The 27,804-nt window shown below is 39.0% G+C and overlaps 1 protein-coding gene across 1 annotated transcript in view; it reads right to left on the bottom strand.

Annotated features, from left to right (window-relative positions):
• ODAD2 (outer dynein arm docking complex subunit 2) overlaps positions 1-27,804 on the bottom strand; it is a 168,585-nt gene that overhangs the window by 41,567 nt on the left and 99,214 nt on the right. The window contains exons 18-20 of the mRNA XM_069547749.1: positions 18,567-18,681; positions 3,696-3,884; positions 1,554-1,775 (exon numbers count right to left, since the gene is read on the bottom strand). Coding sequence (XP_069403850.1) covers positions 1,554-1,775; positions 3,696-3,884; positions 18,567-18,681 — 526 coding nt within the window. The remainder of the gene's footprint in view (positions 1-1,553; positions 1,776-3,695; positions 3,885-18,566; positions 18,682-27,804) is intronic.

Below are 27,804 nucleotides of genomic sequence, written 5' to 3'. Positions count from 1 at the left end.
ATATTAGACTGTACTTATTCAATAATAGAATGTATAATTTTAAGTTAGAAAATCTTTTTTGAAGTGTGAACATGATCACATAGAAGTGATGGCATTTTTACCATTCTTTAGCAACTTGAAGTTAACATTCCAGTATATCTTTTATAATTAACTTTAAAAAATTGGTGCTTAGTTTAAAAGGTGCTTTTTATGCCAGTTTTTTTTTCTTGAAGAAATCAATATGGCTAACTTGTGTGCTATAAAAATGGATTTATAACGGAAAAGCTGACACACTTGGCTTTAATCGGGTTTAAATTCAGAAAAATTAACATCATATTCTTCAGCTCTAATAGGCTTAAAGGATAAATTAAAATAATCACCTCAAAAAATTACCAACTGGCATTTTAAGAATCTTATTCCTCTGAAGATGTTTTGTAAGCTAAAAGTTAGCTGCTCAGTTATGTCCGATTCTTTGCAACCCCATGGACTATAGCTTACCAGGCTTATCTTCATATTCAGCACATATAAGTTTGAAAGATATATTAACTGAAGATTTTATTAGCTTTTGTTGAAAAGATCAAGCTAACTTTAGACATACATTTCAAAATGTAAATGCCTCTGGCTATCATAGGCTCCAAACTGAGACACTGGACAGTAAAATTACATTGTACAAGGAAACAAGCTATAGAAAAGAACTGTAACTTGAAACCAATTTTTCCTAATACTTGTAAGCTATACATGTACTCTTAAGTATTTTTATGTACATTGTCATAAAAATACTCCACTCAGAAGCTCTAGGTAGTTCCCAACATACAGATACATCAAAGCCTATGCACAGAGACTTTCCTGCTGGATATTAGTTAAAGGCAAAGAAAATTTGACGCACAGTTTGTTTTCTTTAAAAAAGTGTCTTTGAATTGGCTCTTTGCTTATGGGTAAGACTGGCAAGACTATCTAGCTGCTGTTTGTCAGCTCCTTTCCTGTGTAGTTGTGCCTCTATTTACTATATAAGTGCTAAGTAAATAAACCATTAAACAGAATTATGAATATCACTGATTGTTCACACACTATATATTTTGTTTGAAAAGTGTTGTTTGCTCAGTTGTGTCCAACTCTTTCAGACTCCATGGACTGTAGCCCGCCAGGCTCCTCTGTCCATAGAATTCTCCAGGCAAGAATACTGGAGTGGGTAGCCATTCCCTTCTTCAGGGGATCTTCTGACCCAGGAATTGAAGTGGGGTCTCCTACACTGCAGGCAGATTCTTTACCATCTGAGCCACCAGAGTCCCTCCCTAAAAACGTATGTTTTGTTTAATCCAATTCAAATTATGGAACAATTACGTAGTTAACTGAGTACGTATTATATTCTTTGATTTAGAAGGAATCTATTTTCACACAAATTTTCTGCAGGACAAACCATGATAATGGCAACACATAACCCATCCACAGTCGTGATGCAACAAGTGGGTAATTTTGTGTGTTCAAATACCCGTTCTAGTAAAACCTTCACATTACTTAAGTTTCTTTCCAGCGTACACTGACTTAACTTATCGCACAAAGTTGACCAACAGTACCTTCACAGCACCATTCTCGTGCATGGTAATGCAGTTGTCGGCATCTTCCGAGAGCTGGTACAAGGCCTGGGCTGTTGCTCTGTGCACGTTGGTGTCATTTGATTTCAGGTACCGCACTAAGGGAGCCACTGCCTTGTGCTCGCCAAAGGCCACTCTGTTTCTGCCCCACATACAGCAACGTGAAATCGTTTCTGCTAAGTGACGCCTCAGTTTGTCGTTATTCTGCACAAGGAAAACGTTATTCTGTGGTATGTACATCGTAATGACCCTGTGGTGTTTATGCTCTAGATGCAGGGTCCCCAAAACTGAACAACAACAAACCTCTAGGCTCTAATGCCTGAAGACCTGAGGTGAAGCCAATAAGAGAAATAAAGTGTACAATGAACGCCAACGTGCATAAAAGTCAAAGTGTTAGTTGCTCAGTCCTGCCTCACTCTTTGCAACCCAGTGGACTGTAGCCCACCAGGCTCCTGTGTCTATGCAATTTTCCAGACAAGAATACTGGAGTGGGTAGCCATTCCCTTCTCCACGAGATCTTCCCAATCCAGGGATTAAACCTGGGTCTCTTGCATTGTAGGCAGGTTCATTACTATCTGAACTACCAGAGAAGCCCTTGAATCATCCTGAAAGCATCCCCAAACCCCATTCCTGGTCCATGGAAAAACTGTCTTCCACAAAACCAGTCCCTGGTGCCAAAAAGGTTGGGAACCATCCTTAGATGTTAATTACCCACTGGCTACATATTTGGTGTCTTGATGGAAACTAGTATTTTGGGGGGTCACCGATGGATCAAGGTTCTTTTTATGAACTGAATGGAATACATGCAGGCAAAGGTGATCAGGTACCGGGCATTAGGTTATTTGCTCAAGGCTCAATTTCCTTCTGAGTTAAGTCTACTCACAACACAGAGCTACAGATCAGCAAGTGGTCAAATAATAAAAAATAATTAAGGAGTATTGGACATTCTTAAGGGACCCTGTCAGATAATTTGGATAAGTGGATTCATTCTACTTCTTCACCCAAGGAATACGTACACATCAGCAAGATACCTTGGTTCCTAAGAGGGAGAAGACAATACAGTAAACAAGGGCAGGTGCTGAGTTCGCCACTTTCCTTTCTGATTGTTTGTGTGTGTTAGTCGCTCAGTCATGTCCGAGTCTTTGCGACCCCATGGACTGTAGCCCGCCAGGCTTCTCTGTCTGTGGGATTCTCCAGGCAAGAATACTGGAGTCGATTGCCATTCCCTTCTCCAGAGGATCTTCTTGACCCAGGGATCGAACCCTGGTCTCCTGCATTGCAGGCAGATTCTTTACCCTTTGAGCTACAGGGAAGCCCTTCTGTACTGTTTATGTAGACTATATCCTTCTTTTTGGATGTAATTACCCCATACAGGTATAATACAACAGAATAATGCTCTAATTTTCTGTTTATTAATTACACTGTTCTCTTGATTAAGGACTTGGGAGTCCTTAACTGGAACTGTCAGATATTCCTAGGAATTCAGTATTAGACTGGCCCAAAAGTCTTCTAGATCAAACAGGCTTCCAATCACTGAATTTCTGCTTCATGATTTTTCTGCCAAGTGGCAGATATGCTCAAATATCTATGGTCATGGTGAAGTCATTATCTCTGAAGGCTGCTTGTTCTATCTGGTACAGCTCTGGATAGAGAATACAGTGATTGCCAAAATCTTCTAGCTTTCACTTCACTTTTCACTTTCATTCACTTCACACTTTTCAAGACTGCCATCGACACAGGCTTGCTAAGCTTAGAAAGGAGCATTTAACTTCTAAAATTGGCATGAATAATCATCTTAAAGATCATAATAATGATGACGGTGATACGATAGTTAACACTTCTATAGTAACATTTATATTTGCCACCCCTTTACTTGCCAATGATAAGTGAAAAATAGCCTCTATTTCTACAAAGATTCTGCATATTAACATTTTACAGTTTGAAGTATACTTTCAAGATTACTTGTCTCAGAGAAATTAAATGAAATTAAATGAATTTACTAAATCTCATGCCTCATAAGTGACAGATATTAAACTCGAATCCAGGTCTCTAGATTTGGAGCTCATTGTTTTTGCTACTACTTATGATAATATGCATTTTGAAATAAAAAGATGCATTACTTACCGTATTTGCTAGCTTGGACAGTAAAGGAACAACTCCATGATCTGTGATAACAGCTAAATTTTCTTGATCTTTTGCTATATTGGTAATAACAGCACATACACTGGCCAACACTTCTTTATTATCTGATTTCAGTAGGTTGACAACAAGTTCCAAACCACCAACGAAGGAGCGAACCATTTCTCCAGCATCCTAGATAACAATAAAAATAAAGATGATATCAAACATACACCCATATTTAGCATTTTTTTTAAAAAAGCACAAAGTAATAATAAGGCTATGAGTTGTACCTTTGGTATGAAAAAACTCAGTTTATTTATATGTTATATAATTCTTATGTATGTATATGTAACACATGCTTCCCTGGTGACTCAATGTTAAAGAATCCACCTGCCAGTGCAGGAGATGCAGTTTCAATACCTGGGTTGGGAAGATCCCCTGGAGAAGGACATGGCAACCCATTTCAGTATTCTTGCTTGGGAAATCCCACAGACAGAGGAGTCTGGTGGGTTACAGCCCATGAGGTCACAAAGGATCATACACGACTGCATGACTGAACAACAATATACAGCACACACACAGACACAGCTCAGTTTCAACAAACACGTACTGAACCACCACCATGTGAGTCAGTGTGGTAACTACTGGGGATATAGAAGTTAACAAAACACAGCTGAGCAAGGCAAAGACAATGGGAAGAAGAGACAGGAATGTACAGATGAAAAGAGGGGAAGAGTTCATTTCCTTCAGGACCAGGTCGAAACAACATTCACGTATTCTCTCAATCTCCTGTCTTACTTCCCGGTATGTTATTGTTGCTATTAGTCACTAAGTCATGTCTGACTCTTTTACAATCCCATGGACTGGAGCCCACCAGGCTCCTCTGACCATGGGATTTCCCAGGCAAGAATACTGGAGTGGGTTGTCACTTCCTTCTCCAAGAGATCTTCCCAACCCAGGAAGTGAACCTGTGTCTCTTGCATTGCAGGCAGATTCTTTACCACTGAGCCACCTGGGAAGCTTTACTGCCCATTATACTCTTCTGCATAAACAATACTCTGGACTCTAGGATTATTGCTGTTCCCTAAAGTATCAAGTTATTTACTTTACCTGGAGTTTAGCCCTACCAAACTACACACTCCCACTCCATTCCGAAAATCTGACATCTTTTAATAGCAGCTTAAGTAACAGCTCCTCCATGAAGTTCCCCACCCATCCACCGGCCTTCCCTTCTCAGTGTGGTCACTCCCTCCCCTCCACATTCTTGTAGGTAGTTTTCTCCAAAAATCCATTTCCTCATCCTCTTCTGTTTGCCAAGTCCTGGTTTTGCTTGGTTGTCTAATTCTCAGACAAGTATCAGGAGAGCCCACCTCTGACCTGGAGCCTCCGCCTGTCCTAGAAGTCTCCTGCCCCTTGTCAACAATTTGCTTAGGGGGAGCCTACACATATGGCCCAATTATGGCACATGAGTTCTGGATGATAAATCAGAAGTCTTCTGGAAGGGTTTTCCTATTTATAACAACACTGAGAATGGTAGAACAGGAGGAGGACAAGAGCCCGGTCCTTGGAGACACTGCTGAGATGCTGAGTCAAGTAATGCTAAAGTCTGATCTGACTATTTAGGACCAAAGGAATCTATAGCTGTTTTTTCCATCATATTGTAATGATGTTCTTATCGGTCCTTTCCCCGTTAATACGTGAGTTCTTCAAGAAGAGTCACCAAGTGAGTCAGAAAGAGAAAATCAAATATTGTATATTAACATATATATGTGGAATCTAGAAAGACACTATAGATGATCGTATTTGCAAAGCAGAAATAAAGACACAGAGGTAGAGAGCATATGGATACCAATGGGGAAGGGGAGGTGGGATGGACTGGGAGATTGGTGCTGACAAATAGACACTTTTGATGTTATGTATAAAATAGGTAACTAATGAGAACCTACTGTATAGCACAGGGAACTCAACTCAGTGCTCTGTGATGGCCTAAATGGGAAGGAATTCCAAAAGGGAGGGGATATATGTATCTGCATAGCTGATTCTCTTTGCTGTACAACAGAAATAAAAATCAAATAATAAAATGCAATAAAAATTAAATAAGATTTTATTAAATATTCAATAAAAATTTTTTTAAAAAGAGAGACACCTGGTCTTTGACTCTTACTTGGGTTATCTCTGTCACTCAGAGGATTTTCAATAAATGTTTGTTGAATTATGAAAAAATAAAAGGAATAAGGGGACTATAACTTTAAGATACTTAACCACAGTCACAAACACTAAAAAGAAGAGTGTGCTAGCTTGGTAAAACAGAGTGTAAATGAACTGGCCTGCCAGTCTGGTGACTTCCCGGTTCTCTGAGAGCAGTTATCCTGGAGCCTGTGAGCCGCAGCACTGGGCAGCCCCAGGACAAATAGCAAAAGTGACTACACCTGCTTCTGATCTGGGAGCTCCCTGAGGTGTGTGGTGCGAGATCCAGGGCACCGGGGTCAGCAAGGTCACGGGGGCGGCTCACCAGGGCCTCATAACAGTTTATATTGATAATCTGTGCTACACTCTGGAGAAGGCAACGGCACCCCACTCCAGTACTCTTGCCTGGAAAATCCCATGGACGGAGGAGCCTTAGTCCACGGGGTTGCTGAGGGTCAGATACGATTGAGCGACTTCACTTTCACTTTTCACTTTCATGCACTAGAGAAGGAAACGGCAACCCACTCCAGTGTTCTTGCCTGGAGAATCCCAAGGATGGGGGAGCCTGGTGGGCTGCCGTCTATGAGGTCGCACAGAGTCGGACATGACTGAAGCAACTCAGCAGCAGCAGCAGCAGCAGCACTACACTCAAGGCTACAGGCCCCTCCAGAGTTTGTTTTGAAGGTGAGCTTTTTTTTTTTTTTTAGGTTCAAAGGTTTTAGACACATGACTTCTTGCCTCACATAGTTTCTATGGAAAGGGAGACAGTATACTCGAGGATGGAAAAAGTAATTCCTCTGCCAAAACTGTCTTTCACTAATGCTGAGCGACTGGGCAAATTCACTACATTTTCCACCTTCTCACATATCTTAAAAACTAGTCTTTGCCAGTTTCATCACTGGTACAATATTGGCTATAGACAATTCAACTTTTCATCTATAATGAAAAAATCTTTAATGATAATGATGATGATATTAATAATAGTAGTACAATAACAAGAGCCTTTTTTTTTTTTTTTTTTTGCAATTTACAGAAGACTTCTGCATACATTCTCTCTTCTGGAGTCCACAGCTCTGCCTAAGGAACCATGGCACCTTCATTTTACAGACAGGCAGTCTGAAGGTTCATGCACACTGAGTGGCAAAGCTAAAAAAGCAGATCTCTTGATTTCTCATTTAGGATCTTTTCACTACACACTGTGTGCGTGGACTTGGAAGTACCAATAGTTGAAGTTGTCACATTAAAGTTAGTTTATAAACAGTCAGAAGAAGCCTCCCAATTTAGAGAGTTAATAATTCCAAAAGGGATGAAGCTATTTGCCAGTGAAATTTCCTAAGACAAAAACCATAATTAAAGAGAGAATATGAAACACCTTCATGCTGCTATTAGCTTGAATGGTTGAATAAGTAGGGAAAGGGGTCAAGATCAAATTAAGCAAAATTAAATATTTAATATTAAATATTTTTGGTTAAAATTCAACTAATAGGAAAACATTAATGCAGATTATTATTTACAGACTAATGAATAAAACAGAAAACTGGATGTTTGGCACAGAGCAAGTAAACTAATAGGCTTGAAATTCCCTCTTTCGCCTCCAGCAAAAAGAACCGGCAGCTTTCTGATGAGGTGAGATACATACAATGCAACTATAAAGCACTTGCAAGGCAAGTGTAACGTGACTTAAGACAAAAACTTTTGACCAGAAAGGCTATAAAAACACTACACTACTCCGGGCCATATAGACACCATACACTGTATAACATTTGAAACAGATTTTAAAATAGCACACTGCATATAAAAAAAATTTCCAAAAATGCTACATTCACATTAGAATAGCACATCAGAGAAACTAAAACTGAACAGGCAAATCTTGCCCTAAAGGTAAATTCAATAAATTTCTTTTCAAATTCTAAATATACCTCTGTATACTCAAGAACAGTTCGTTTGTGGGCTCTATCACAATAAGGTCCTTGTTCCACTGCTAGTAAACAAGTCCTACAGTTTAAAGATACACACACATACATAAACATACATACACACATACATATATATATATACACATGATTTGGAATTACCTCACACTTTCAAATATAGTCCTTCAAAACTGGAAAGTAGAACCTTAATTATTATTCTTCCTTCTCAACTGAAGGAAAAATAAATTGACTTTTGGTGAAAAAAAAACAACACGATGCAGTGGCTCAGTCTAGATCTATATCGCAGAAAATGCATTAAACTTTGAAGGTGGCTTTATCCAATTAATTTACACAAGATAAAATTTTTTTTAAGTTAATGGTTCTAATTTTTCTCTATTTCCTTAGCCGAATTTAAGATAATTTTTAAAAATATCACAGTCAACTGTGATTTTTTTTCCATTTTACTATGCCTTGTGTTGATTCTACTTTAGATGCAATTCTATTAATGAGAAAGTCTAAACTGTGAAGCACCCTTGTGAATCAGCCTGCAATGCAGGAGACCCAGGTACCATCTCTGGGTTGGGAAGATCCCCTGGAGAAGGGAATGGCAACCCACGGCAATATTCTTGCCTGGAGAATTCCATGGATAGAGGAACCTGGCAAAGAGTTGTACACAACTGAGCAACTACCACTTTCACTTTCACTATTGTATATTCAGAGGTTTATAGAGGCAATTAAAGGACATTTTTAACCGATGACATATTTTAAATAAGTTTATAAGTACAAGATGCTAAATAAGACATATTATCATCTAGTAGCTATTACAGGTAAATCAACTGTGCATATATAAGCTTATAAATATTTTAATTTTAAAATAAATATATTTAGAATTTTTCCCACTTGTAATCAGTAACCCACAGATTAAGATGTGTAAAACACTTTCTGGTTAAGATCTAATCAGTGAATTGTATAGGTCAGGCTAAGAATAATACTTGAAACCATAAACTTAAAAAAATTAACTGTATGAAATACTACACTCTTTAAAAAAAAGTCTCTAATTTACGAAGAGGTTCTTCTCCAACAGTTTACTTGTTGGGTCTGTTACATTATATTTTCCTGTTGAACAAACTGAGTTATGAAGTTTGCCTCATCGGCCATATTCACCTGACCTCTTGACAACCAATTACACTTCAAGCATCTTGACAGTTTTTTGCAGGGTAAACTCGTCCACAACCAGCAGGAGGCAGAGTTCATCAAATCCTAAAGAGTGGATTTTTATGCTACAGGAATAAGCAAACTTATTTCTCGTTGGCAAAAAGGTGTTGACTGGAATGGTTCCTGTTTTGATTAATAAAGATGTGTTTGAACCTAGTTATAATGATTTAAAATTCATGGTCCAAAACCACCATTACGTTTGCACCAACCTAACACCTGCAATGAATCCTAATGCTCAGGAATGATCTAACATTTGAAACTGGCTCTCTGGTCTTCCTCCTCTTCTGTGTACCTGTAACTGATTTTCATAGTAAGTAGCTTTCATCAGTCTTCCCTCTCATTTATCAGATTCTCTGAGAACACACCTAGAATTTAGCAGACGTGGTCTGACTGGAGCGGAACTTGGCAGACTTCTCACCTCCAAGAGCTCCACTTGGTGCTTCTGCTGTGGCGGCTACTTCGGCAGGTACAGGGCCAATGAATTCATGTTAAGCTCTGAAATTCAGCCAAAACTCCTACATCTTTTACAAGTGAGTTACTGTATAGCTAACACTCTCCTATCCTGCATTTGTGAGGATTCTAGCTACTTTTTATTGTATAAATTGGGTTGGACGATTTTCATGTAAAAGAGATAAGCTTTCGATTAAATTTCACATGGTAAAATTTATTTATTTCTGTTTAATACTGTCCTTTGAGAAACCAAGTAAGCTACCTAGGATATTTAGAAGTCAATAATTTATCCAAGCATTCTCATCTTAAAAAAAAAAATCCTTAAGAAGGTAAAAGTACAGTTGTTAAGGCAGTAGTTCTTAAACTTTGTGGCACATTAGCATCACCTGGGAGACCTTTTAATGTTCCATCAGCTCAAGTTGGGCCAAGTGAAACAAAGCATGTGGGGGTGGGAACCAGCACCCATAAGGTCTTTAGGTGACAATTCCAATGTGCATCAAAGTTTGGGAAGCCCTGGTTTAAGATTTTAAGTCACATAGTGAGAACAGCTGGGAGCATTGCTTGGTTTCATTACTATTGGCTGTATTGATTTGAGCGCTACCTTCTCGAACTTTCCATTTCCTCATCAGTAATTAAACAACACACTTGTAAATAACCACTGAGTTAAAGAAGAAATAACTATTTCCTAAAGAAGAAAACAGAAAAACAGTAGAGAAAAATCAATTAAACCAAGAGTTGGAAACTCAAAAAGATCAACAAAACTGGCAAATCCTTAGCTAGATTAAGGAAGCGGGGGGGAAAAAAAAGACTCCAAATCCAAAATGAAAGAAGGTACAAGACAATTTAGAGGAATAAAAAGGATTGTAACAGAATGCTATCAACAATTGTATGCCAACAAATTGGATAACCTAGAAGAAATGGATACATTTCTAGAAACGCATTGTAGGGAAATAACAATCAGCCAAAAGGGCGGTGGTCAGGCTCTCACCTCATGTTCTCTCTCTCTCTCGTCCCACGTTGTTTACAAAGTCTGTAAACAATGACTTTGCATGGTATGATGCAACAGCTGATATCATTTATAGCAGAGCGCACATGCATCATGCCTACATAAGCACCACGTGAAAAGCCTTGCAACCCACTGCAGAAGCATCAACCATTAGTGAATAAAGCATTTTGGCCTTGCAGCTGCAATACTGTCTGCAGTAGCTAGGGCTCCTCGTAGGGACTTTTTCCAGTTTTCCATTTTCTTCCAGCTTCCCTGCCTGTCTACCCTGGGTTTAGCAAACAATGAGACACACATAACCTACACCAACTAAACCATAAAGAAATAGAATATATAAATAGATCTATAACTAGTAAGGAAATTGAATCAGTAATCAAAAACCTCAAACAAACAAAAGCTCCAGGACCAGATAGTTTCACTTGCAAATTCTACAGAACATTTAAATAAGAATTAACAGCAAACATCAAACTCCTCCAAAGAACTGAAGAGGAGGTACCACTCCCAAAGGCAGTGTATGAGGCTAGCATTACTTTGACACCAAAGTCAGATGAAGACAATATAAAGGAGAACCACACTCCTCAACAAAACACTAGCAAACCAAATTCAGTAGGATTATACCCTATGACAAAGTAGAATTAATACCTAGTAAATATGAGTAATTCAGGGCTTCCCAGGTGGCACTAGTGGTAAAAAACCCTTCTGCCAGTGCAGGAGATGTAACAGACGCTGGTTTGATCCCTGTGTCAGGAAGAGCCCCTGGAGGAGGGCATGGCAACCCACTCCAGTCTTCTTGCCTGGAGAATCCCATGGACAGAGAAGCCTGGCAGGGTACAATCCAAAGAGTTGACACAACTGAAGGGACTTAGCATGCATGCATGGGTGATTCAACACAAGAAAATCAATATACTGCCCTACATTAACAGAATAAAGGTCAAACCTGTAAGAGCATGTCAGTTGCTGCAGAAAAAGTATTTGACAAAACTTAATGTCCTCATATGATTTTTTTTTTTTAAGTTCAACAAACTAGGAATAGAAGAAAATGATCTCAACATAATACAGGCCAAGTAGGAAAAACCCACAGCTGAGATCATACTCAATGGTGAAAGACTGAAAGTTTCTCTCCAAGATCAGGAACAAGTGTGCCTGCTTTCAGGGTATACAGCCAATATTTTATAGTAACTATAAATGGAATCTAACTTTTAAAAATTGTGAATCACTGTGTTGTACACCTGAAGCTTATATCATATTGTAAACAACCATGTTTCAATTTAGAAGAATTAAAAATACTATGTGCCCAGAGAGATGGAGAGACACAACACTGCATCAGAAACTGGGGTCCTAGTCAATGTCCAAGTCTGTGAACTGTGTTGGCATAGTTTCTGATGGTGGTCAAGTACAGGGTGTGTTCCTGGGAGTTCTTGGCTGAGTGGGAGATAATGATGTAACTTAATGGATGACATTTTTCATTTAACGAAGTAACTGGTAGCTGATAAGCTGTAGTTCAGTAGCTAAAGTCGTGCCGACTCTTTGTGACTCCATGGGACTGCAGCATGTCAGGCTTCCCTGTCCTTTACCATCTCCCAGAGTTTGCTCAAACTCATATCCATTGAGTTGGTGATGCCATCCAACCATCTCATCCTCTATCGCCCCCTTCTCCTCCTGCCCTCAATCTTTCCCAGCATCAGGGTATTTTCCAATGAATCAGCTCTTCACATCAGGGGACCAAAGTATTGGAACTTCAGCATCAGTCCTTCCAATGAATATTAAGGGTTGGTTTCCTTAGGATTGACTGGTTTGATCTCCTTGCTGTCCAAGGGACTTTCAGGAGTCTTCTTCAGCACCATAGTTTGAAAGTATCAATTCTTCGATGCTCAGCCTTCTTTATGTCATCTGTATATGACTACAGGAAAAACCATAGTTTTGACTATACATACTTTTGCCAGCAAAGTGATGTCTCTGCTTTTTAATATGCCTTCTAGGTTTGTCATAGCTTTTCTTCCAAGGAGCAAGAGTCTTTTAACTTTGTGGCTGCAGTCACTCTGCGCAGTAATTTTGGAGCCCAAGAAAATAAAATATGTCACTGTTTCCACTTTTCTCCCATCTATTTGCCATGAAGTGATGGGACAGATAAACTGTACTTTCAAATAAATGGTTAAATGGGGATGTCCCTGATGGTCCATAGGCTAAGTCTCCATGCTCCCAAAGCAGGGGGCATCCTAAACTAGCAACCTCATTGCAGCCCTCTTCAGAACAGGGGCTGAGAAGCCTGGAAGGGGAAGCAGTCACAGGGTAGGAGGGGAATCCAGGTGAAAGCAACACATCTGCCCCACAGATAGTGGTCCTTTCAGCTGGGATCTGAAGACAAGCTTAATCACACCCTCACCTGTTGTGGCCCTTTATGTCCCAAGCTGAAAATCAGCCGCACAGAAAAAATATCTGTAAAACAGTTCACTTTAGTTTACAGGATTTTAGAAACCATGGGCTAGATAAGGAGCATACTTGGAACTGTTTGGTGACTTGAAAATAACAGCCGACCCTAGATAGGTAGGCCACCAAACACAGATTTCGTTTTAAACAGCTTTTCGGTGTTTTAAGAACCTGTGCAGCTTCTTTGGCACATGATGGACAGCTATACATTCTCTGGCCCAAACATGACCAAATTCGAGCTCCTTAAGCTGTGTCTGTGGCCGTCGTCTCAGTATGAAATTACAGCTCTATGTACTTCTTGTCCAGGCTCTCTCTGGCTTCCTCATTGGACACGGCTCATTGGGCAGCTGAAGTTAAACAGAGGGTGATGTCAGATTCCTGCCCAGTTTCATCAGCTATGTTCTGTCACACCTGTAGTCAGGAAACTAAAACTTCCCAAGCTTGTATTCTAATCTCTCAGAAATTAACTTTTTCTCCTTTCTTTTGGGGAATAGCTCTCAAACATCTTCTAATTGGCTTCTGTTTGGGGCAGATCCTGAGGCCACTGGTTTTGAAGTTACTAGAGATTTTTTCCCCACCTTGAGATAAAAATTCACAACCAAATACTACTTTCTAAACAAGTAGCAAAGTTGGGTTTAAGAAGGTTACAAGGCCAAGTGATCGCATAGATATATTACTGATTTGGTAGACAGGTTGAGTTTTCTTCCTAGTGTGACAGCTGTTTTAATTATAGAGAGTATTTATTTCAAAATAAGATACCTGTTTCCCATCTAATTCACAAGGAAGTGGTGACTGCAAATTAATATGAATTATGTGAATCATTTCTTATAAAAAGGCCAATGAGCCTGGTGGGCTACAGTCCATGGGATCGCACTGAGTTGCACATGACTGAGCGACTAACACTTTCTACTTTTTATGAACAAAAACTTTTAAAAGTCATTAATGAAAACGAACAGAATTAAGAAAATTAAGTACTATCTCACATCAATAACAAAAAGAAAATATTAAAAAAGGCAGTCGTAGTTTAAAAAAGAAACATGCTCTTATCAATGCTGGAAAAATGCTTGAGGTAAGTGGTGTAACATATTTATACATTCTTTATGTGAATTCTGTAATTTTTCATTATCTCATTGTTCACAGAGCACAAATTTGAGTTGATTTTCTGCAGCAGGAAATTTTGGTTCTTAAGAACAAAGAATTTAATACATGGATCTTTGCCAGATTCAGTTTTACATTCTTTACATCACAAGTTCATAATGCTGAACACCTGTTCAACCACTGTTTTTCTCCGAAGTGCGTTTGATCATTCAGCTGGAAAGGGACAGCTTTTCACTTCCATTTACAAATATCTTGCACTTTTTACAAAACAGCTCTTCATCTGCAGCCAGATTTGCAGCTCATGAATTTTACTAAATAACATCACTACAGAGGTCACATCTTATTATCTCTGTCCTTTTCAGTAATCTTAACGGGAAAACAACAACAAACTTTCCTTAAGTCTTAAATAAATCCTTTTAAATAAAACTACTTAGAAAAATATGCAGTGAATTTTTATACTTAGTTCACTTTTAGTTCAGCCTCTGTTCTTTAGATCTTGAGAGACTGAAGAACGTTGAGCAGCTTTTAAACTGAAGATGCTCATTTCCTATCTTAAATACTCTTTAAAGTTTAAGGCCATAAAACAGACTTACATTTCACACCCTGATTTTTCAATCATATAAGGTACGGACAGATAATTATTAGGCTGGTAAAACATTTACCTTTTACTTAGTACATTTTTTAATCACCAATAACTGATCAAAAACTATAATATATAGGCTTCCTCCAGAATGAAGGAATATTTGAAGCTTCTAGCTGAGACACTGGCCTCCTGGGAAAAATGTCAACATTCTGTACTACAAAAACCCCACATTCCGTTTGTTAATACATCTAATTACAACATAATACAATGCAAGTCCAGTGGCAGCTTACGTAGTGACTCTTAATTTGTCACAATTAATTTCATTACTGAACTACTTTTGCTTCACTCATTTACTGATAGGGAGCTTTAAATATTTCCCTGCAAGAAAAGAGGCAGTCCATTCACTACATGTAATTTTCACATCTCATTTTCTTAACAGATCTGAAAATGTGTTCTCATGGATATGCTGTTAACAGTGTAAAGAATGGGTAACATCTGTCTTCAACAGCTGACATCTCACCACGTCGACTCCACATGGACACGTACGTAGTGTGCTCAGCTTTTACGATGCCTGACAGATGTTCAGGGACCCTGAAGTAGAAATGACCTGTCTGAAGACATGCCTTCTACTCTCTTCCCACTGCGGCTGCCCTTGGCTATAACTGACAATAGCTGCATTGCTGTCAATGCCATTAATCTAGACAAAGAAGTTATTTATTTCAAAATGATGCCAACTCCTATGATTCATAAGTTAATAATTCTAAAGTGACTTGCAAAAGTATCTTACGTGAAAAATGTGGAAATGCTTTCTTACCAAATAAAAGGACATTTTTCCTAGAAAGCTGAGTCATAAACTTACCTGAAACAAGGATGCATGAGGAAGAGAGGGAAGGAAGAATGGGCCAAAGTATTTGGCAGGACCTCATCTGATTCTGTTACTTCACTGTGAGCAGGATGCCCGGCATGTTCAAAGTGTTTCCTGCCTCTATTCTCCCACAGAACTTACTCTTATTTGAAAACAATTTAAATTCACCTCCAAACAATAGAATATACAAAATACTACTTGAAGATTCTAAATTGAACATAACTAAGTGGATTAACCTAGAGAAGGGAATGGCTACCCACTCCAGTATTCTTGCCTGGAGAATTCCATGGACAGAGAAGCCTGGCTGGCTATAGTCCATGTGGTCTTTGGTGGGAGTGGAGGGCAGTGGAAGGCAAGAGAGGTTCAGGAGGAGCTCTCTATGGAGGCTTGGCAGAGAAGGCAATGGCACCCCACTCCAGTACTCTTGCCTGGAAAATCCCATGGACGGAGGAGCCTGGGAGGCTGCAGTCCATGGGGTCGCGAAGAGTTGGACATGACTGAGCAACTTCCCTTTCACTTTTCACTTTCATGCATTGGAGAAGGAAATGGCAACCCACTCCAGTGTTCTTGGAGGGAGAATCCCAGGAACGGGGGAGCCTGGTGGACTGCCGTCTATGAGGCTGCACAGAGTTGGACACGACTGAAGTGACTTAGCATGGAGGCTTGGGTCTAGACTGGTCCTTCGGGCCAAGGGTTTAAACACAGACAAGATGGGTTGTTTTTAAAGTTTGAATGTGGTTAAGTTTAGGTTGTTAGCAAAGAAGACCGGTTGGGTATTCAAGACAGAAATCCTGGGCAAGAATAATGAATACGAAAACATTAGAAAATCTTTTAAAGCCAATTAATAAGTAGGCAGATTTTGAGTTGAAATCCATAGGAATAAAGGATGTAATTAACATATAACAACAACATTAATAGAAATGTTATCCATAAAAATGGTACATCATCAATGATAATATTAAATTCCTATTTTCAATGATGATTGAGAGTTAACCAGTATCTCTAACAAGCTTCTCCAGGAAAAGGCAAGACCTTTGCTATGTTTTTACCTATTACCTTCCACTACCTAACATGCTTTCCTAATCATCTGATAGTTTAGATTCAGATTGTTACTATGACAATACCATGTTTTATTTTAATGGCTTTTATTTTATGCCATTACTTTTAAAGAAATTCTTTCTTAATAATTTGATAAAAATTGAAAGCCCTATTATAATACAAATTCTTATTTAGCAAAAATTCTAATGATTTATTTATTATTATTTCTATAACGCATGTTATTTTCTTCCTTATAATCTTCTGTTTTGCTGGAAAACATTCTAAAGTAAATTTTTTTTCAGAAAAGACTCATGGAGGATAACTTTCCTGAATCCCAACATTTCTAAAAGAACAATGTCTTTATTCCATCCTTACCCTATACTCACTCAGGTGCTAGTTTTGCAGGACATAGAATTCCAGGATAAAAAATGCTTTCCTTTAAAGACAGAAATATTTTTGTTCCATTTTCCTTAGAATTCACTGTGAATGATGTTAAGTTTAATAATGGCGTGATTCTTGTTCTTATACAACTTTTTCCTTTCCTTTAATTTCTGGAAATGCCAAATTTGAATTTGTGTCTAGGTATAGATAAATTCATTTTCCCTACTTGGCACTAAATGCATCTTTCAATCTGGAGACTAGAGTCTTTCTTCAACTCTTCAGCTTATAGAAACCACCTCCTCCTTTTATAAATGACTGTTTATTCCTTTTGCTTTCCTTTTGTGTGCTTCCCATTCTTATTTTCTTTTTTACATTTACTTTACATTTTTAGTTGTTTACTAGACTTTATCATCCAGATTAATTGCTCAGTCATATCCTAGTACCATACATAATGTAGTATTTGTCTCTTTTATTAAAGTTATTGTTTTCCAAATATATTTTTAATTTCCATAAGCCCTTTCTTAATCTATGAATACTTTTTATTTAGCCATTTTGGGCTTAGCAGTATCCCTTGGGTCATTCTAAGGATGTTAATTTTTAAAATTTAATTTTGTCTTCTGTTCCTCTGAAGTTAGTTCTGCTTATCAGTCTTGGCTTGTCTCTAAAACCAATTAGCTTTTCTTAAAGATAATTAAGATCATTAAAGATATGAAAGATTGTTTAAGGAGGATTAAGATCTTTCTTAAAGAATATCCTTAAAGAAATCCTTCAAAGATGTGTAGCAACCTTTCTTCAATAGGCTTCTTTCTTACTCCCTAAATAATATCATTTATATTTTATATTTAAAAAAAATTTTGGACCTTATATAGTAGGATTATATTGTATCTCTGCTTCTGAAACTTGCTTTTATTTTGGTCAGTATGTTCATGAGATATACTGATAGCAACGCAGACATTGCTGAAGTACATTCATTTTTTACTGCTGCACTGGATGACATAGTATGACTGTGCTGTCATCTGGTTATTCATTTTCCTATAGGCTTGACATTTGAGGGGTTTTAATTTTTTCCTCTTTCGTTGTTATTAAAAAAGCAGTCCATTAACCAGTAAATATTAGTATATATCACAATTCACTTTTTACAATTACATCTAGTCACAAATATTAGGAAGATAGAGGCATGTTAAATTTATTACAGGAATTAAATGCTTTCTGTAAAAATGCTCGACAGAGAGAAATCTCTAGACTTTACATCTAGTCTTTATTAACAGATAAGAAAAGTGCAATTCATGACATTATGTGACTTTTTCAAGGTAACAAAGAACTTAAGTGATTTTTCATGGTAGTAAATCAGGCAGTAAGTAAGATAGAGGTTATCTCGGGCTTCTGAAAGTAGCAATAATGTAATTTTCTTTTCACCCAAGAGGTAAGAACAGTATATTTTCCTTCCCCTTGATGTACCTGTGGTATTTGTCTCAATTCCACCAGCCAGGTAGAACACAGTAAGCTCTGCCATTTTAGCCCAGTTTCATTTGACGTCTAAAAACTGACCAGGAAAAGGTATTGCTCAAAAATTATTTTGGCACAAAAGTTCAGCATTCTTTTTCCCAGGTAAAAATCTGACCATAAAGAAGTGAAAAGCAGTTGGTGACCTGGGGTAACATCATTCACCATGGTATTAGATTCTATGATGGACTGACTTGTGGTCTCTTCTTACCTTTGCATTCTGGATGCAGGGACAGAGGGCCCAAGCTGCACTGGCCTTCACGTCTGGGTGAGGATTTTTTAGCAGGGACCACAACAAACGAACTCCATCTAAGCGATCAATTATCCTATTGTGAAACAAACAACAACAACAAAAAAACCCAGACGTATATACTGTAATTAGTACATGAAAATAAAATTTAAATGGCGTATCCACACAGTTCTAATTCTTTTTCTCTCGTTTTGACATTTTGCTTAGCTTTTTTTTTTTCCCCAAAAACTTTAACAACTGCAGGGACTTAACATGCTGTTGATTTATCAGTTCTCTGATTTCAGTTTTACACTCATGATGCAGAAAGCAAGCTCTATAATAATTATGATTCACATAAACTAAAAATCAAGCCATGTAATTTTTTAATTAGCTGTATACAGACTGTTGCCTGAATGCAAAAATACTGATTTCTTTCATATAGTAACATCTAAATACTTTCCAAGACAAATATTTACGCCTCAAAACTGTGCAGTAACCTTTTTTATTTGGTCTATGTTTAATTGACTTACCGTACAGCATGACATATTTTAAACTCCTCCAGTCCTAATCTAGCACTAGGAATTAAAATCATTACGCCACACTGCCTCCTTTGTTGGGCAGCAATAACATGTAACTTGTTTTCCATGTGCTTGCTTCCCAGAGAGACTAACATTGCAGACTGTGTTATAATTACTTAAACACACTGTAATCAAAATATCTTCTTGACTAGCTGAAAAATGAATTATCATCAGAGTCATCTCCACACCATCTGTCTTCTGTTTATGCATCAATCAGTCCAGGGAGCATAACCTCGCATTAAGGTCCGTTGAGTACTCACAGTTGAAAAGAAGGCCAAACAAAACTTAATATCCTTTACAAACATGGCTTTGTTCAGAAAGATATACTAAACTATGAGCAGATGGAAAAAGATAAAGAAATCAAAATTCCTTTGATTTTAAACCTCGAGTTAAATACATGTAGTACTTAGCCACAGATAGAATAAATATTCCTAGCTTAGTGCCATTCAATATTTTTTCTTGACAATTGACTAAAAATACTACATTTCTTGATTATCTGAGATGAGTTTGCCAGAAAAAAAAAAGTATTATTCAAAAGGTTCCAAGTTGGATATAAGTTTTCCATAACCTTACAAAAATTGGAAGTGCAAATAGCTTATAGTAAGATATAAACTATCTCTTTAAAAGATGATCTTTAATGAGAAAAAGTACATTGAGAAAGTGTTTTAACCCCATGTTTAACTAAATAGTTTTCTAAAACTAAAGCTCTCTTTCACTATCTTGCTAAGGGAAATTAAAGATTTTATTTCTCAGTTTACAGAAAGTATAAAGAAAGATGGTGAATACACTGTACTTCACAATGAAGGATTTACTTTACCAACTTAGAAAAGCTTACTGTTTTACACATGCCACTGAAAACATAATTAATGGAGATCCCTGGGTCTCTATGTATTTTTTTTCACGTGTGATTTCCCAGAGAACAATAGTGAATGATAATCTGTTCTACTCTCTCACCAATGTAGTCAGTAGTAATATTTGCATTAGGAATATTTAGCCATACAATGCAGGACATAGCTTGTCATTAGAGAGGAAGTCACTGGGATGGCACACATTTTCAGTTATAAAGAGGGATATTCAACTTTGGATCCCTACCCCAGGCAAAATTTCACAATTAACAATAAAAATTCACTGTTCATTCTAAAACCAGATATACTGTCCTTGACTGCCACCCCAAACCCTAGACAATTCCTCAGCTGCTTAGTTACAATGGATGAGGACTATGACCTCATTACAGATGACTTAAAAGATAGCATGGTACAGAGTAATTACCTGAGATGAGGAAAACATTAAAAAAAAAAATTGCAAACAGAGGAACTAACAAAGTCAAGGGCAGCAAACTTCAGAGTTTAACCTTGTTCCTCCATTTCCCTCATCCTCTGCATCGAGTCATACTGCGGATTTGCTTCACAGTAAGTCAAGCGTCTCCCCTACTTCTCTCTCTCCCTGCCAGCACCCTAACTGTAGTCTCTGTTACCTCATGTGAATAGCTACAGCAGTAACTTGGTTTTGTGTCTTCAGTTTCTCTCAATTCCAGTCCATCCTATAGATCCCTACAGGATGGATTCCAATCCATCCTATAGAAATTAATCCTGCTGAGAGAGTATTTTAGAGCTTCTGCAGTATCTCCTTGCAAGCAAGGCCCCAGGGATATTCATTCTATCCATCACACCAGCCAACACATTCAGTTAACGCTTGGTGAACAGTTCACAACTGAGAGATCACTCCCAGGGGACAGTCTCGGACGGCTTCCCACTGCCTGCGTGGTATTCACACCCCAGTCTTGAACTCAGTATTTAACATTTCCAATGAGCTGGTTTATTCCTCCCAATTCCCTATATTCAGGTGTTTGCTCATAAAACTCTGTGGCCACCTACTAAACATTAAGTGCTGAGCATACAGAAGTAACAGATACACTCAATTCTGGTTGCTCAGGGTAGTTAAATTGTATAAAGTCACAGTAAGCAGTGAATTTGTAAATACCAAATCATTGCTCTCTGGGGAATATGAAGTTTTGTTCCTAAGAGCCTCTGGTGAGAATACTTTCATTAACTGATCAACATATAATCTTGTTTTATGTGTGTTTCTGTTTAAAGACACTTTCCTTAATAATACAGTTTTGATTCATTAACACTGAACCCACGAGCAATCCAGCACACACATTTTTCTCTGTAAGGCACATGGAAGTCTTCTTGTACTCTGGCATTAGGCTTAGGGGCCATTTCAAACAGGACGATCACCAGCTCAAAGCACAAAAATGCAAAACATGTGGCACTAAATACTACGAAGATGACACATTTACAAAAGGAGAGCGGAAACAAGAAGGCAGAGTATGGCCGTGTGCAACTCCAGCTGGAAACACATGCATGGAATAACTGCAAAAGTGCTATAAGGATTAATTAGGGGGATCACAAATACACTTCAGCAAGATATGAATACAAGAATAGTGAAGTGACGTCGCTCAGTCATGTCTGACTCTTTGCAACCCCACGGACTGCAGCCTCCCAGGCTCCTCCATCCATGGGATTTTCCAGGCAAGAGTACTAGAGTGTGTTGCTATTGCCTTCTCCAAGAATACAAGAATAAAGGCTCTGCAAATAAAACGGATTTTCACTGTCCTTCAGGAAACTGCAATCTAGTGAAGGTGATAAAGAGACCATTGCAATCTATTCTGGTAAATGCTATAGGACAGTGGTTCCCAACCTTTTGGCACCAGGGACTGGTTTCATGGAAGACAATTTTTCCATGGACCAGGGGTTGAAGGGATGGTTTCAGGGTAATTCAAGCACATTACATTTATTGTGCACTTTATTTCTATTATTATTATATCAGCTCCAACTCAGATCACCAGGCATTAGATCCCAGAGACTGGGGACCCCTGCTAAGAGATGTGGGCGTCAGGCTCCACATGAACACAGAGGGGAGACACTGGTTAACTCACAAGTCACAGAGATTCTCCCAGCTCTAGACCTTTGCCCACACCACCTCCATCTTTCGCTGTGACAATGCATATTTTAAGATCTACAATAAAACCCCTCCTCAAATCCTCTGGCTTCTCCCTCCTCTGAGAGCCTTTTGAGTTTTGCTGCCCTCGTTTCTGGCTCTCATCATATACTGCTTTGCAGTGTGGTCGTGTGTGTATGCATCTTATCTCCCCAAGGGCCGTGTAATCTCCTTGACAGCAGGAATCTGTCACTGCCCACCATGCTTTGCACATGTTCCTGAGCCAGAGAATATTGGTTAAATGGACCCGAAACAGAAGTCTTTGCCTACTCCTTTTATTGCTGAATCAAAAATCTCTCTCAACACAAATACACTCATTTTTAACCTCATACTTGAAAAGCCTATATTCAAATTCAAAATCTAACCAGTAAATTTTTATTTGGAGTTCCTTCTAGGTTGAAAGTGCATTTTCATAGATATTCTTTCCAACTTTATTGCTTTTTGAATATACAGTGATGGGCTCATAGGTGGCATTAATTACACCACTGTCCATTTTCAATGGACACAGGTAGTGTCTCCTTTTGTACAGTTCTTTAATTTTACTAGTATCTTGCTCTGATTTCATTTCCAGCACTATGTTAACTCTTCTTGTTTTTATTATCAGTAGAATTTTACATTAATACTTTGATATTATAAAAACAAAACTGAATTACATGTTTCTAAAATCTTCAGCTTTATCACAGAAATCAAACTGTGGGCTGACAAAATAACAGTTCTTGAAAGATGAATACATGTTCATTGACGCTTTATAAAAAGAAAAAAACACAAGAAAACACACAACGGCTTGTTATGAGTCTCAGTTTCTTTTGTTGTGTTAACTCTTGTCAGGATTGTTAAGAAGTCTGGCTGGCTTGCCTGCCCACCAAGGCCACATATATGAACAAATGTGGATGGTCTGCACCCACATGGCCAGTATGGCTGAAGTTGCAGAATTGCTGTCTGGCAATGCCAGGACATCTATTTTGAAACCATAATTTGACATCGTGTCTAAAAATGTCATAATATTTGCAAATTATGCTGATAAATACCATTGTCAGACAATGGCTCAACCTAAATGCGGTTAGCCTGAAAGAACATGATGTTCTTAAGCCACATTATAAACTGCAACTGAAATCTATACGTTTTAAAACCACATTGGCAATTCTGTAAAAATGGAAACATAAATGCTGCTGCTGCTGCTAAGTCACTTCAGTCTTGTCCGACTCTGTGTGACCCCACAGACGGTAGCCCACCAGGCTCCCCCGTCCCTGGGATTCTCCAGGCAAGAACATTGGAGTGGGTTGCCATTTCCTTCTCCAATGCATGAAAGTGATAAGTGAAAGTGAAGTCACTCAGTCGTGTCTGACTCTTCGTGACCCTATGGACTGCAGCCTACCAGGCTCCTCTGCCCATGGGATTTCCCAGGTAGGAGTACTGGAGTGGGGTGCCATTGCCTTCTCCAAACATAAATGCAGGTCAGAATTAATGATTGTGAAAAAAACTATGATTAGAAAAATTTTAACACTTTTATAAAAATTCTCAAAGTTTTAATGTTTCTATCTCTATGTATTCTTTTAAAGAGACTATAGGAGTCCATATAGGCAGCTGTGTGGCGCTGGCGCGGCAGCTGTGTGGCCCTGGAGCAGCTGTGAGGAGATAACCCACATTCAAGAGCAAAGGAAAAGCCCCAGCAAGATGGTAGGAGGGTGAAACTGCCTTTAGAATCAAACCCCATACCCGCCAGAGATGCTCAGAGGGCCCAAAAATACCTTGTCCACACCAGGACCCAAGACCCCACAGAGACTGAGACAGAACTGTGTTTGGTTGTCTTCTGTGGAGGTACAGGTCAGCAGCGGACTACTGGGGCAGGGGCTCTGGGTGCAGGAGACCTGGGTATGGCATAAGCCCTGTTGGAGGAGGTTGCCATTAACCCACCACAGAGCTGCCAGAACTTACACAGGACTGGGGAAACAGACTCTGGGAGGACACAAACAGAACCTTGTGTGCACCAGGACCTAGAAGAAAGGAGCCGTGACCCCACGTGAGACTGACCCAGACTAGCCCATGAGTATCCAAGAGTCTCTGGCAGAGGCATAGGTCAGCGGTGGCCTGCTGCAGGGCTGGGGGCACTCAGTGCGGAAGTGACCTGCATGGGACCTTTTGAAGGAGGTCACCATTATCTTCATTACCTCCACCATAGTTTGTCCTCAGGTCAAACAACAGGGAGGGAACACAGCCACACCCATCAACAGAAAATTGGATTAAAGATTTACTCAGATTTACTGCCCATTTGAATAAGACCCAGTTTCCCCCTCAGTCAGTCTACCCCATCAGGAAGCTTCCATAAGCCTCTTACCCTTCTCATCAGAGGGCGGACAGACTGAAAACCACAATCACAGAAAACTAACCAAACTGATCACATGGACCACAGCCTTGTCTAACTCAGTGAAACTATGACCATGCTGTGTAGGGGCATCCAAGACAGACAGGTCATGGTGGAGAGTTCTGACAAAACGTGGTCCACTGGAGAAGGGAATGGCAAATCACTTCAGTATTCTTGCCTTGAGAACCCCACGAACAGTATGAAAAGGCAAAAAGATAGGACACTGAAAGATGAACACCCCAGGTTGGTAGGTGCCCAATATGCTACAGGAGATCAGTGGAGAAATAACTCCAGAAAGAATGAAGAGACAGAGCCAAAGCAAAACAACACCCAGCTGTGGATGTGACTGGTGATGGAAGTCAAGTCCAATGCTGTAAAGAGCAATATTGCATAGGAACCTGGAATGTTAGGTCCATGCATCAAGGCAAATTAGAAGTGGTCAAACAGGAGATGGCAAGAGTGAACATTGACATTTTAGGAATCAGTGAACTAGAATGGAATGGAATGGGTGAATTTCACTCAGATGACCATTATAACCTACTACTGTGGGCAAGAATCCCTTAGAATAAATAGAGTAGCCATCATAGTCAACAAGAGTCCAAAATGTAGTACTTGGATGCAATCTCAAAAATGACAGAATGATCTCTGTTCGTTTCCAAGGCAAACCATTTAGTATCACATTAATCCGAGTCTATGCCCCCACCAATAATGCTGAGGAAGCTGAAGTTGAACGGTTCTATGAAGACCTACAAGATGTTCTAGAACGAACACTCAAAAAAGATGTCCTTTTCATTAAAGGGGACTGGAATGCAAAAGTAGGAAGTCAAGAAATACCTGGAGTAAAAGGCAAATTTGGCCTTGGAATACAGAATGAAGCAGGGCAAAGGCTTACAAAGTTTTGCCAAGAGAATACACTGGTCATAGCAAATACCCTCTTCCAACAATACAAGAGAAGACTTTACACATGGACATCACCAGATAGTCAATACTAAAATCAGATTGATTATATTCTTTGCAGCCAAAGTTGGAGAAGCTCTCTACAGTCAGCAAAAACAAGACCGGGAGCTGACTGTGGCTCAGATCATGAACAACTTATTGCCAAATTCAGACTTAAATTGAAGAAAGTAGGGAAAACCACTAGACCATTCAGGTATGACCTAAATCAAATACCTTATGACCATAGAGTGGAAGTGACAAATAGATTCAGGTATTAGATCTGATAGACAGAATGCCTGAAGAACTATGGATGGAGGTTTGTGACACTGTACAGGAGACAGGGATCAAGACCATCCCCAAGAAAATGAAATGCAAAAAGGCAAAATGGTTGTCTGAGGAGGCCTTACAAACAGCTGTGAAAAGAAGAAAAGTGAAAGGAAAAGGAGAAAAGGAAATATATAACCATTTGAATGCAGAGTTCCAAAGAATAGCAAGAGATAAGAAAGCCTTCCTCAGTGATCAGTGCAAAGAAATAGAGGAAAACAATAGAATGGGAAAGACTAGAGATCTCTTCAAGAAAATTAAAGATACCAAGGGAACTTTTCATGGAAAGATGGGCTCGATAAAGGACAGAAATGGTATGGACCTAACAGAAGCAGAAGATATTAAGAAGAGGTGGCAAAAATACACAGAAGAACTGTACAAAAAAGATCTTCACGACCCAGATAATCATGATGGTGTGATCACTCATCTAGAGCCAGACATCCTGGAATGTGAAGTCAAGTGGGCCTTAGAAAGCATCACTACAACAAAGCTAGTGGAGGTGATGGAATTCCAGTGGAGCTATTTCAAATCCTGGATGATGATGCTGTGAAAGTGCTGCACTCAATATGCCAGCAAATTTGGAAAACTCGGCAGTGGCCACAGGACTGGAAAAGGTCAGTTTTCATTCCAATCCCATAGAAAGGCAATGCCAAAGAATTCTCAAACTACCAAACAATTGCCCGCATCTCACACGCTAAGAAAGTATTGCTCAAAATTCTCCAAGCCAGGATTCAACAGTACATGAAACATGAAATTTCAGATGTTCAACCTGGATTTAGAAAAGGCAGAGGAACCAGAGTCAAATTGCCAACATCCATTGGATCACTGAAAAAGTAAGAGAGTTCCAGAAAAAGATCTATTTCTGTTTTATTGACTATGCCAAAGCCTTTGACTGTGTGGATCACAACAAACTATGCAAAATTCTTCAAAAGATGGAAATACCAGACCACTTGATCTGCTTCTTGAGAAATATGTATGCAGGTCAAGAAGTAACAGTTAGAACTGGACATGGAACAACAGACTGGTTCCAAATTGGGAAGGAGTACATCAAGGCTGTATATTGTCACCCTGCTTATTTAACTTATATGCAGAGTACATCATGAGAAATGCTGGGCTGGATGAAGCACAAGCTGGAATCAAGATTGCCGGGAGAAGTATCAATAACCTCAGATATGCAGATGACACCACCTTTATGGCAGAAAGTGAAGACGAACTAAAGAGCCTGTTGATGAAAGTGAAAGAGGAGAGTGAAAAAGTTGTCTTAAAATTCAACATTCAGAAAATGAAGATCATGGCATCTGGTCCCACTACTTCATGGAAAATAGATGGGGAAACAATGGAAACAGTGAGAGACTTTACTTTGGTGGGGGGCTCCAAAATCACTGCAGATGGTGACTGCAGCCATGAAATTAAAAGATGCTTGCTCCTTGGAAGAAAAGTTATGGCCAATCTAGACAGCTTATTAAAAGGCAGAGACATTACTTTTGCCAACAAAGGTCCATCTAGTCAAGGCTATTGTTTTTCCAGTAGTCATATATGGATGTTAGAGTTGGACTATAAAGAAAGCTCATAGCCGAAGAATTGATGCTTTTGAACTGTGGTGTTGGAGAAGACTCTTGAGAGTCCCTTGGACTGCAAGGAGATCTAACCAGTCCATCCTAAAGGAAATCAGTCCTGAACATTCATTGAAAGGACTGATGCTGAAGCGGAAACTCCAATACTTTGGCCACCTGATGTGAAGAACTGACTGATCTGAAAAGACCCTGATACTGGGAAAGACTGAAGGCAGGAGGAGAAGGGGATGATAGAGGATGAGATGGTGGATGGCATCACCGACTCAATGAACATGAGTTTTAGTAACCTCCAAGAGTTGGTGATGGACAGGGAGGCCTGGCATGCTGCAGTCCATGGAGTCACAAAGAACTGGACACGACTGAGTGACTGAACTGAACTGATAAGAGACCAAGTACCTAGGTAGTCCTTGTCATGGAGAAGAACTCATTCTCAATAAGTGTTAAGT

Source organism: Ovis canadensis, chromosome 13 (genome assembly GCF_042477335.2).
Source record: "Ovis canadensis isolate MfBH-ARS-UI-01 breed Bighorn chromosome 13, ARS-UI_OviCan_v2, whole genome shotgun sequence".
Taxonomy (NCBI): domain Eukaryota; kingdom Metazoa; phylum Chordata; class Mammalia; order Artiodactyla; family Bovidae; genus Ovis; species Ovis canadensis.
Note: the sequence above shows the minus strand (reverse complement) of the source record. Positions and strands in the feature narration are given on the sequence as shown.